This window comes from Pagrus major, chromosome 12 (genome assembly GCF_040436345.1).
Source record: "Pagrus major chromosome 12, Pma_NU_1.0".
NCBI classification, from domain to species: Eukaryota; Metazoa; Chordata; class Actinopteri; order Spariformes; family Sparidae; genus Pagrus; species Pagrus major.
The window spans coordinates 13,490,680-13,502,644 of NC_133226.1; the positions used below are offsets into that span (position 1 = coordinate 13,490,680).

At 39.6% G+C, this 11,965-nt stretch overlaps 1 protein-coding gene across 1 annotated transcript in view; it reads left to right on the plus strand.

The window, feature by feature from the left end:
* Nucleotides 1-11,965, plus strand: part of exd3 (exonuclease 3'-5' domain containing 3) — a 42,026-nt gene that overhangs the window by 8,194 nt on the left and 21,867 nt on the right. Inside the window, exons 10-19 of the mRNA XM_073478689.1 lie at nt 359-397; nt 511-677; nt 1,135-1,288; nt 1,431-1,629; nt 1,713-1,822; nt 2,542-2,725; nt 2,870-3,027; nt 3,666-3,884; nt 4,761-4,814; nt 4,929-5,060. Of these exons, the coding sequence (XP_073334790.1) occupies nt 359-397; nt 511-677; nt 1,135-1,288; nt 1,431-1,629; nt 1,713-1,822; nt 2,542-2,725; nt 2,870-3,027; nt 3,666-3,884; nt 4,761-4,814; nt 4,929-5,060 (1,416 nt within the window). The remainder of the gene's footprint in view (nt 1-358; nt 398-510; nt 678-1,134; nt 1,289-1,430; nt 1,630-1,712; nt 1,823-2,541; nt 2,726-2,869; nt 3,028-3,665; nt 3,885-4,760; nt 4,815-4,928; nt 5,061-11,965) is intronic.

Below are 11,965 nucleotides of genomic sequence, written 5' to 3' on the forward strand. Positions count from 1 at the left end.
AGGTGATCATGGCCAAAAAGAAAATAAATCATTACACTTTTTTCAGCGGACCCATATCTGTGGGTTTCAGAGTAAAAAAGTCAATTGTATGATGAAGTAATACATCTCCTGACCTTAGCAGTAAATACATATTGCAGGGCAGGCACGATTACAGTGTTGTCACGGTCAAACACAGAGAAAACGTGTAGAGACATTTATAATTAAATTTACCCATAATGGTAAGAAGGTTTGCAATTGTAGTTTATTTTCATTTCAGCAACACCACCCTATGGCAGATGCATTATCACAATCAGGATAGCCAGTTACAGAATTATTTGAAAAATAAAAAATAAAAATCTGTCTTTCTCTTTTCTTTCAGAAAAGCATGACAGAGGAGAACTGGAGTGACCATGTGCAGGTAGATGCTGCTTGTAGTTGTGTATGGCAGTGAGCAGTACACTATGCTGTATATATCAGTATTAATAAGATAATGCAAAAAATGTTTTCTTTGTGTTTTTTATGTACATATAGTTTGTTGTGGCTGATGACCTTGAGCTGCAGATAAACTTGGTGGAGATGTTGGTAAAAAACTGTGGTCTTCAGAAAGCCTCTCAGTGGGCACTGAGATACAATATCCCCAGATATCGACTTCCCCTTGGAGTGTGGGAAACACAGCAGAGTCTTCCGCCTGATCTGCAGTGAGTGACAGAATATGCATAAACATATGTGATGAAGCAAGTTGTGGTAAGCAGTACACAAGCTGAGAAAGGAATATTTGCAGGCTCAGAGTTTTTACCAAGGGTTTTGTCTACCACATCCCCTTCTCACACAGTGCACGTCACTCTGTTGTCTTTTAGTTTGACTTAACTTGATTTACGCCTCTTAAGCCACACTTTAGATATTAAAGGGTGGCTCCATATATTTATCATATTACTTGCAGTTTCCTCTGGAGCCACAAAAGGTTTTATACTACTTTTTTCACATGTGCAGTAGTACTCTCCAAGACCTGTAAACACACTCAAGACATACGATAATCATATACGATAATCTGTCTATTCCTACTATCCTCTCTAGGTTTTGTTTTTATTTTCCCCTCCACTATTTTGTCCTTTTTATGTGCACACTCACACAAATACACGTCTCGCCTCTGCTCAGACAGATATGTCCGAGTGATTCGGCACAAACTGAGGAGTGGATGTCATCTCCATCTCACTGTCAGAAGTTCTACCAGGCTCCACTCACCAGGGACAAGGTTCATTTTGTGAACACGCCCGAAGCGCTCCAGAGGTGCCGAAACATTGTGCTGAAGGTATGTATGCTTGATGCCTGATTTGAAAAAATAAAGAAATAAAAATATGTTGTGTGTCTAAATCATATAATTGGCCAATTGGGTTTCTATTGAAAGTAATGATGGTGAATATTTTTTGTTTACTGTCTTTAACCTTTCTTAGGAAGGTGGTATCATAGGAGTTGACATGGAGTGGCAGCCAACATTTGGCTGTATCTCAACTCAGAAGGTTGCCCTGATACAGCTCGCAATTATTGACCAGGTTTTCTTATTAGACCTCTGTGCAAACGGATTCTGTCAACACCCAGATACTGTTGGTTTCATCAGGAGCTTGTTCTCTGAGAGAAATGTTCTTAAACTAGGTAAGCAACAGAGCTGACAAAGATTAAATCCAGGTGTTGTTTTGTACTTCTGTCTCAAACATTTCTCCATTCTTCCTATTCAGGTTACGGTATGTCAGGTGATCTGAAATGTGTCTCGGCCACCTGGCAACAGTTTTTAGAGGAACCATTGAAGATGGAGGGGATTCTCGACCTTCTTAATATACACCAGAAGGTAAAATGATCCTGTCATTCACATAACTTACAAATGACTTACAAATTAAATCCTGCAGCTATAGCGACACTAAAAAATAGACTATTAGAGCATCAATTCTCAGGCAAGCAAGTGAGTTTTGATACATAAAACTGACCAAAACTGAAAAGGTTTACCTGGTTTAGCTCAGCAAGCATCTGTGGTGGCATTGTTGCTTGTCCACTGAACCCTATTCAACGAGAGTTACAAGACCAGAGGATTGTAACATTTAGGCTGTCTATAGACTGTAGTCAGCGCTGCTCTTCTCTGTGTTTAGTTTCATGGTCATAACTTAGGTACATAGTGCAGCTGTGGCCCAGCAGTTTTCCTGACATATATGTAGCTGAATGCATGGTCTCTGAAGTGGATAGGAATGTGGAAATGGCAACATGGATCTGTGACCGATGAGGTCACTTCACCATCTGCTGGAGTAGGCTGCATGTTGCAGGATGCGAGGAATCAAAGAAGTATTTTTGAGAATTACAAGAAATGTCAGGTTGAAAGAGGATTGTTTGGCGGGACAGGAGCTGGAAGTGACTGTTTAGAGTTCAAAATGTATTGCCTGGGTTCTTGCATCGTTACAAATTCTGTATTTTTTAAAGTTAATCAAGCAACCATGGAATTGGGTTTTTTATAGGATAAATATTCAACACTCGATAATAACATTTAATTCTAACTTTTATATATAATACCTTTTCCAGATCCAGCGTAGCAAGGTCAAGAGGACTCAAAATGGACCTAAAGAGGTGCTGGTAGGAGAGGACTCTGCAGAAAAAGGCCTCAGTCTGTTGGTACAACAGGTCCTGGGAAGGCCCCTGGACAAGACAGAGCAGATGTCCAACTGGGAGAAACGGCCACTGCGCATCAGCCAAATTAGATATGCAGGTAAGGTATTGTGCATTTACAGACAGACAATGACAGGGTGACAGATGGCTGCGGTTCTTTTCCCTATAGAATATCACAGATTATGTTGTTATCCCCTGACGAAACCAATAATTCTTCCTCTCTCGTTTCTTAACCTCCTTCAAGTGGCAGATGCCTATTGTTTGCTGGACGTGTACTCTGTCCTCTCAAGCAACCCAGCATACTTTGGACTACCAGCTGACCTGCGCAGCATTTCTTCAAGCCAGTCAGAGAAGAGTGCAGACAAGAAGCAGAAAGAGAAACAGGCTGAACAGATGAAACAGGTATGGGAGTAAATCACAAGTTACATCACAATACGATATTATATCGATTTTTGCTTATATCACAAAGGCTGGTGAATCCATTTACTACTTGACCTGTTCTCGACCCCGACCTTGACAAGTTTGTCTTTGACTGGAAATATAATGCGGATGTCCTCTCACACCTACAAACTGTTATTTCACTTCATTATAAAACATATTTATACACTTAACTGGGACTTTGTAATGAATAAACAAGGAACCAAAGGTAATTTGCCCAATTTCAGTCCTTTTCTGCATGTCTTCAGAACATTCAGTCACCATTGACAGGGTTATTTATTACTGATATGTATTTAACATCACAGGCAGCCATTTTCTATTGTAATGACTTTCATGCTAACACATTTAACAATTCATAGTTTTGAAATTACCAGTGAGCTTCCAAGAAAACCTCAAACTGAAGAACCTGGGTTTGAGCATCCAAACCGCAGGGAGGGACAATATGCATTTGACCAAGACACTTCAGCAGTTCCTATCAGCTCCAGGGGTGCAGTCGTATAGCTCCCCCTGTGCTTTGACCTCCCTGCACCATGGTGCAAGTCAAAAGAAAATCCCCCTGTGGGGATCAGTTAAGTATCACATTATTGTCTCTGTCCATTTAGGAATGTCAGGGGGCTCAAAGGGTCAGCCCCCCTCGCTCTGACACAGAGAAAGGCCTCCTGTGTGGCGAGAATCCCTCAGATGACGCCCCCCCTCTGGCCCCCCAGCAGTTGCGGGTGGTGTGTGACAACATGCTGCAGGGACTGGGGAGGTACCTGCGATGTTTAGGAGTCGATGTGATCATGCTGGAGAACACTGATGATCACAGAAGAGCTGCAATGGTTAGTTAGCACAAGCTGAAGACATACGTATTCCAGGTGATAGGTGCCACATTTGAGGTGATACGTTCACTTCTTCATAAAATCATTAGACTTGTTACACTTGTACAGTTTGGGGCCCATTAGTATTAAAAATAAGTTGTTGCTTTCTTTCACTAAAGAGTGGTAGAACACTACTGCTTTTGTCCACAGGGGGCGCAAAAATCAACATAAAATGAATGTTCATGGTACTTGCTTAAAGCTAAATTGCTAAGGTCATACTGAATATTGTTGCATTCATTACAGTCATGGTATTGTCAGCGTTAATGAATAATAGAATTAAGCTTTTCAAACTCTACACAACATGCATGCAACAGATGTTTTATTATAAAGTCTAGCCTAGGCCTTTAGATGCCATCTCACAGATGTTCTTCTCTTCTTTTCTTCAGCGTCACTGAATTCATTATTAACTGTTCACCTGAACAGTTTATGGTGTTGTATGTTGTATAATTGTTGCCCATCACAATATATGGGTAGTCATCACAGCTTCTGTGTTTACATGTTTAGTTCAAGAGATATGATTTAAAATGTATACTTAGGTAATGGCAGCCATTTCACGTCTGGTGGTAGCCTACCACCAGACGTTTTTTGCGATGGCCCCATTTCTGAAAATGTTCAGGGCCCCCAACCTGAACGATTGTACCAAATTTCATGCTTTGATGAAAAAAGTGAACATTATTTTCTCGTATCAGCTGGACTAACACGCACCTTTTATACACAGAAAGTAAACACATACAAGAGAAACCTAAAGCCAGAAATACTTCATCTTTTAGCTAATCAATAGTAGCCTTACTGCATTCATGTGTTCTTTTGTTCTGATGAGTATTTATTGTGTGTCAGTTAGCACAAGCTGAAGGCCGAGTCATACTCACCTGTGGACAACCGTTCCAAAGTGTAAGTACAAACTAATGTGAGCTCATGAATTGACTCTCAATTCTACAAACTCATGATTAATTGTGTACATACGTGTTCCTTGTTTGTGTGCATGTGCTATCGCTGTTGCCATAGCTGCGGTCCCAGGTAGGCGAGGGTCGCTGTCTGTCCCTTGACTGTTCAGAGAAGGCCAGAGACCAGGCTGTTCGAGTCCTCAGACACTTCAATGTCCAGCCCACTCCCAGCGATATATTTAGCCGCTGCCAGGTAAGGAAAGTGATGCTGGTTGTGAATGTCTCTTAAGTATAAACTTCAGCATTGGCTGAGTTTTTTGTTGTTGCACAAAATAATTTCAGTGTTTGGCAATACATACAAATGGGGAAATAGTGAGAATAGTGAGAACAGTGAGCAGAGAGAGTCATAAGTTCATCAGCTGATTTCTAAGATACACAGCTGGAGTGAAAGAGGTAAGTGCTGATTGAAGGTAAATTATATCCATACAATCAAAAATAATAATTCCAACAGTTTATGTACAAATACATTCCTATTTTAGGCATTTAGTTGATACTTTTCTACAAAACAAGGTCCATTAAATAAGAGGAAAAGCTAGAGTTCCTGTATCAGTGAGAAGTACAGGCGTCATGAATACCCAGACAATATTTTTGTGGTTATAAAACATTTCAGAACTGGTTCCTGAATTATGAGAACAAAGCTTGTGGTGGCTGTGGTGTTTTGTGTAATGCTAAGTGAAAGCGGAATAATAACTTTTATGATAGAGGGGGGAAGAGAGAACAAGGGCTTAAAGAATAACTTCACTTTACTTTTCTGAGAAGTGGGGCAAAGGTGGGGGCCCTGACGTGATGAACTTGGGTGACAAAACCAGATCATTTGTATGTGGAATGTCACTTCTCTGTTGGAGAAGGAGCTGAAGCTACTGCCACAGTGAGGCTACAACTATCAATTATTTTTATTATCAATTAATCTGCCAAATATTTTCACGATAAGAAGACACAGACTCTCTTTTTTACTTTCAAATGTTTGACATTTTTGCTCCAAAAGTTACTGATATGATTAATAGATCATAAAAATAGTTGGCAGTTAATTTTCTTTCGATCAACTAATCAATTAATCGACTAATTGTTGCAGCTCTATGCAAGAGGTGAAGGTATACAAGCTCACCTCTACATGCAGCACTGGCTCTGGAACCAAACACCAGTTTTGCCCTGGGGCATAAAATGTTTGGAGTTTTCACAGCATGTCGACTGTGACCAGCTTTTGTTTATGAGGGAGAGACTGGCAGGCATTTGCAGTAATGTGATTGTTGTACTGGAGATTTCAGATAACAAGCAGATGAAGCTTGAAGTTGAAGGTGGCCAGTTGAGACTGTGGGATTGAATAGGTATGAAAAGGTGTTCTGGGCATCTCTAGGCCCTGGGGCTGACCCAGAATACGCTGAAAGTCTTTGCATATCCCATATGGCCTAGATGTGCCTTTGGGACCATATGAGGAGCTGGAGGATCTGGTAAGGAGAAAGATATCTGAGCTGCAACAACCTCGACTTAATGCAGCAGGATAAATTAAGTGTTAGGTATTCCAAGCAGTTGGAAGGTAATTTAACCACTAGTGAAGCAGGATAGAAATTAGTTGAACCACGAGGTGAAATAAAAATGCCATGCACTGCATTATTCTAATTCCTGCCTGATCATGTTTGTTGAGCCTGAAAAGATGTTTGTCAGTCAGTTTGTTACTACCAATCATTGTCGGATTTACGGTACCTGTCCTGCAAATATCTCCGTGGGTGGCTGTTTAGGGAAACCTGTGTGTGCTGCGACCTTTGTGTTTGTGTATCTGTGTGAGGGGAGTCTTTGCAGGACAGTTTCTAAACTTGGGTGTTCTGGCCTGCTGGTAGGGGGGCTCTCATGTGTCGAGATACACCACTCACTGCATTTATCTCAGACCCAAAAAGTTAAAAACCTGGACCACCTTGATGTTACCTCCTGTCTTGATGATATAACACACACACACTCACAGACACACCAAAAATCTGCCTGAACGACTTGTGGCACCACCTACCTTTTCTATTGATCACTCCCAACAACAGTCACTTAAGGAAGACCAAATGTGACTTTAGTGTTCCACACCACTAGTAACGGCTCTGCCTCAGATCTTTCCTATCAGCTCAGACAGTAGACCTGAGAAAAGGTTTTGTCCTAGCATGTGGGTAATCTTTTACAACCTCAACCAGGGCATATCTGTCCATAGACTAATTTAAATGATAGCTAACTGAGAAAAGACCTGCCTTTTCCTTGCTGATTAATCCTTTCGAGTTGAATCAGAGTTGAATTTCTGAAAATGATCTAAAAATGTCATGTCTGAAAACGAAGTCCAATAATTAATGAGTGTAATTGGGCACCTTACCTTGAGGATCAGGCTATAAAATGATACACAGTCCGTACTACGTAGTATATGACTTTTTGTTTTCTTAAAGATCTTTTTGAAATAGTCAAATACTAGTTAATACTAAATTAAGGTGGGCCTGATTTTGTGTGTGTGTGTGTGTGTGTGTGTGTGTGTGTTTGTGTGTGTGTCAGTCAGAGAGAGTTTCACCCTGGGGGCTTCTCTGTGGCCCACCCAGGCGAAGTTAACCCCTTTTATTATCTGATTGTAAAGCTCTCTGATTATCAATGGATGGGTTCGTTTCTCTCCCTTTGTCTCTCTGTGTTTATACCTCATGCACATACACCACTGATGAATGTCATGAGGAAAGAGAAGTTAAAGAAAAGACAGAGAAGAGGAGATTAACCGCAGACTTGTGTATGTGTGTGTGAAGATCTTGCAGGGAAAGGGTTAATGTTTGTCTCTGTATCAATAGGCCCAACAGAGATTTTAGAGGCATAGGAATGTGTGTCCACCATGGAGACCCCAAGAGGGAAAGGGAGATGTTGAAGGGCCTCATGTGTATATGCATATGTCCTTGGGTACAATGAAGAAGTGGCAAAAAGGAGAAAAAATGACAACTCCAGACAACTGAGAGTTGGTTTATTTTATACAAGTAATCTGAGAGAAATATTTATGTGTATTCTGACTAAAAGAGGAAGAATCATCTTCACTCTAAAGTCATGTCTGTATTTAGGAAAACTAAAGAGCTCGCCAATGTGTTGCAGATGCTTGAAAGATATCAAGCAGGATTATTATCTGCTTGTGTCATGGATGGGTTGGGGAGCCATACAACAAGCCACAACCAATGACAGCAGACACAGGCTGGGGGAGGAAAGGAGTCGAGAAGGAGAGATCCTACCCATATTCCTTTTTTTCTACCTTGTATTTTAGCTGCAAATCAATGCACAACAACTTGGACTGCTTGTTTTCGAAAAATTCTGCTCCGTGTGTGATCTAGCGTTATTTCCCGTGTCCCTTCTCGTGGGTGTTTTTGTGACAAAGTGTAGTTTGGAGACCTGACAGACTTGTCAAGGATTACTCCTGGTGAATGATTTTATAATGTATTGATCTTACGACTTTACAAAAAAGTCATGTAGTGTGACCATAAAATGCATGAAGGCATAAAATGTCAAAACGATTGTTGTTCAAACAGGGACGGATAATATTTTCAGCTTTGTCACTCTGCTCTGGCACAAATGAAAACGACAGGCTGTGCGCTTACAGAGGCTGCATTTGAATACTGATCTTGATTTTAATACATTTATTTTTAAATAATAGCAAGTTATTGATAGTTTATTTACAATGTATCAAATTGTTGAAAAAGTGTCTTTCAACTGCACAATGCTTCAGAAATATAGATAAGAAAGATACATTTTTCTGTGTCAAGAGGTTGACACGTGTCACATTTAATTTAGTCTGTAGTCCTTAAATTTAATCTGTGTGGATTCCTGCAAGGGGCTGGGTTAAAGGGTGGAGTTCGCCATTGGTCCATTACAGTTTCCTTATTCAGCTATATCCTATCCCTACACATACACAAACACACACACCCAGATAAGCACACACACTTCCGTTCCATCGGATGTAAAGTACTGGCCTTTTATAGACACGTTGAGATAACAGAGATATCTTGAGAGATAGACATGAAAGTAACCAAACTTACACATTCACACATACTGTACACAGTAACTGACAAATGCATATTGACACCATCATACGCACATATACGCAGTCACCTCAGCAGTTAAGAGCACATAGCCTCGCTCACAGATGCACACACACACACAGTCGTAGACACTGTTGCAGCAGAAACGCTGGTTCCCACGCACCAGACGACTGGGGAAGTGAAAACAAGAGCAACAGGAACCGCCACACCGTGAGAGGGAGGGGTGGGAGAGGAAAAGGGGGGGGGGGGGGAGAAGTGAGAACAGAGGTGATGGCAGGGAGGTAAAAAGACAGACTGAAAGAGAGAGAAGGGGAATGGCAGTGAAAGCAAATGAGAAGGAGCAAGTGAGATAGGGAGAAAGACAAAAATAACGTGGAGTAGTTGAGATTGTGTGAGAAATAATCAGTCAGTGTGCGAGTGAGATGAGTGTTTGCCGAGCGAGGAAGAGCCGGAGGAAGAGAGAGTGTCTGAGAAAGGTGGCATTGAAGGAAGAGGAGGGGTGGAGGAGGGCGAGGCGATAGAAAGACTTGTTGTCTGTCCTTTGATCTACAAAGAGAGCCGCGGGCTGAGAAACAGGAGGAATTTGAGAGGTTGAGACATGTTTAAAGTTACCCTTCACTGGCTCTGAGTGTATATTTGTGCATGTGTGAATGTGTGAGTGAACTAGGGTTGGTCAGTGTGAGGATGTAGGCATGTGTTAAAAACAGAAGACATGTTTATAGACTTGTATATTCTCACATCTTAGTTCATATTTGTCATTTTTAAATACAAGTGTACACATCTTTTATAGAAGCAAATGCACAGAGTCACACTTTGGTCACATTCTCACATTTTTAAAAACTCAAATTAAGTGTGTGTGAGCTCTGTGGCTTCTCCTGCATTTGTGGTCCCGTCTTCTGTGCATGTACTGTTCTCCGTGGTGACAAAACAGGGGTCAAATTTGTGCGTCCCGCCGTTTTTCCCACTCCCCCTCCCCTCTCCGGAGTCTAAAGGAGAGCGAGAGTCGGGAGGAGGAGGAGACGGTGGGGAGAGGGGAGGGAGGGAGGGAGGGGGGCATTCCATAGGCACGCCAAGACATTCCGAGGGAAACCATCCCAAATATTTCCCACTGTGTGTGGCGAGGGCTTCGCGTCTCCTGTTACAAACACACACACACACACACACACACACACACACACACACACACACACACACTCACACTCTCATACACTCTCATACACTTTGAGAAAGTGCTAAAAGCGAATAGGCACATACACTGGGACAAAGTCTCACTCATGCATCTCACAATCTCTCATACACACATGTAGGTAGTTAGTGAGTGCAGTTATGAGTGACTGATTATTAGCTTGTGTGTCTGTCTGCATTTGTCTGTTTTTCATCTTGAGGGCCGACGTGGTGTCGCTGTGTCTCTCTTTCTGTCTGTCTGTAGGGGAGAAAAGTCAGGAAGGGCCATTGTGAGTGTTGTGTCTCTTCAATGTGTGAGTTTATGAATGAATGAGCAAAAAACACATGACCACAAGTATTTAGCTCTCACTTTGTTTCTCACTGTAATGTTTTCTGTGGAAATGATTTCTTTACTGGAATGAGATGTTGACTCATTTCCTAAATAAAGTGAGATAAATGTATTCCTGTTTGCTTCACTGGAATACAGTGGAACTTATGAATAAGTCCATGATAGGGGAACCAGTGGCTCCTTCAAGTCCTATTCAAGGGTTAATATTTAATATGATATGCACAATACAGATGATATGATCTATAAATAAACTAATCATTAGGGCTAGGTTATGTGGTTAAAATCACTTTCATGACATTTTCTTATATATATATATATATATATATATATATATATATATATATGTATGTATGTATATATGTATACATATATATATATATGTATGTATGTATATATGTATACATATATATATATATGTATGTATGTATATATGTATACATATATATATATATTATATATATATATATATATGTATATATGTATACATATATATATATATATATATATATATATGTATATATGTATATATATATATATGTATATATGTATATATATATATATATATATGTATATATGTATATATGTATGTATATATATATATGTATATATATATATGTATATATGTATATATGTATGTATATATATATATGTATATATATATATATATATATATATATATATATATATATATATATATATATATGTATATATATATATATACTATATATATATATATATATATATATATATATATATATATATATACATATATATACTATATATATATATATATGTGTGTGTGTCTTAAAGCTGCAATCCCCTCCCTCCTCTCTACGTCACCACATGAATGCAGAGCAGTAATTGCCACACATAGCAGCAAACCGCATGGTCCTGCTCTCTGCGCATTCACCAGCAGACAGGAGCGCCTCTTTATGAAGTTCTCTGTCCTGATTGGATAAAGTTGGCAGGGATACTAGAAATCTATTTTTCTCTTTTACTGCATGATCAAGGGGAAGAGAGACATTGGTTACCGACCAAACACTTTATAAGAGTGATTACTGTTTAAATATAGAGCTATTTAACACTTTAATTAAATAAATTAATACATTTTTTCAGTGTCATACCTTACATGAGACCAAACTCTTTGTATGTGCAAAAGAAAAATTTTAATAATAAATGTAGGGGTGTCATGATATAACAATATTGATAATCACGATATTTAAAAAAAATATATATATATCATTTTAATAATACACATAAGGTGATATCTTCTGAAGTAATTCTGTTTTTTTTCTTCCTGCATTGTCCTAGTTGGTGGCAGTGATGTACCTTAACCCTGATTGCCACCTGCCATAAAATGGAAAAAAGAAAGAGGAATTAGATGCAGTAACTTGTTAGCTTGCTCTAGCTATTACCACAGTGTTTGGCTACAACCGCTTCATAAAATCATGTCAATCATATCATGTCAGGAGATGGCAGATGTGAGTGACACACTCATCGTAAATTATTTTGGCCGTGATCATCATGCAGTGAAAATGTTCGCTTTAACCTGAGTAA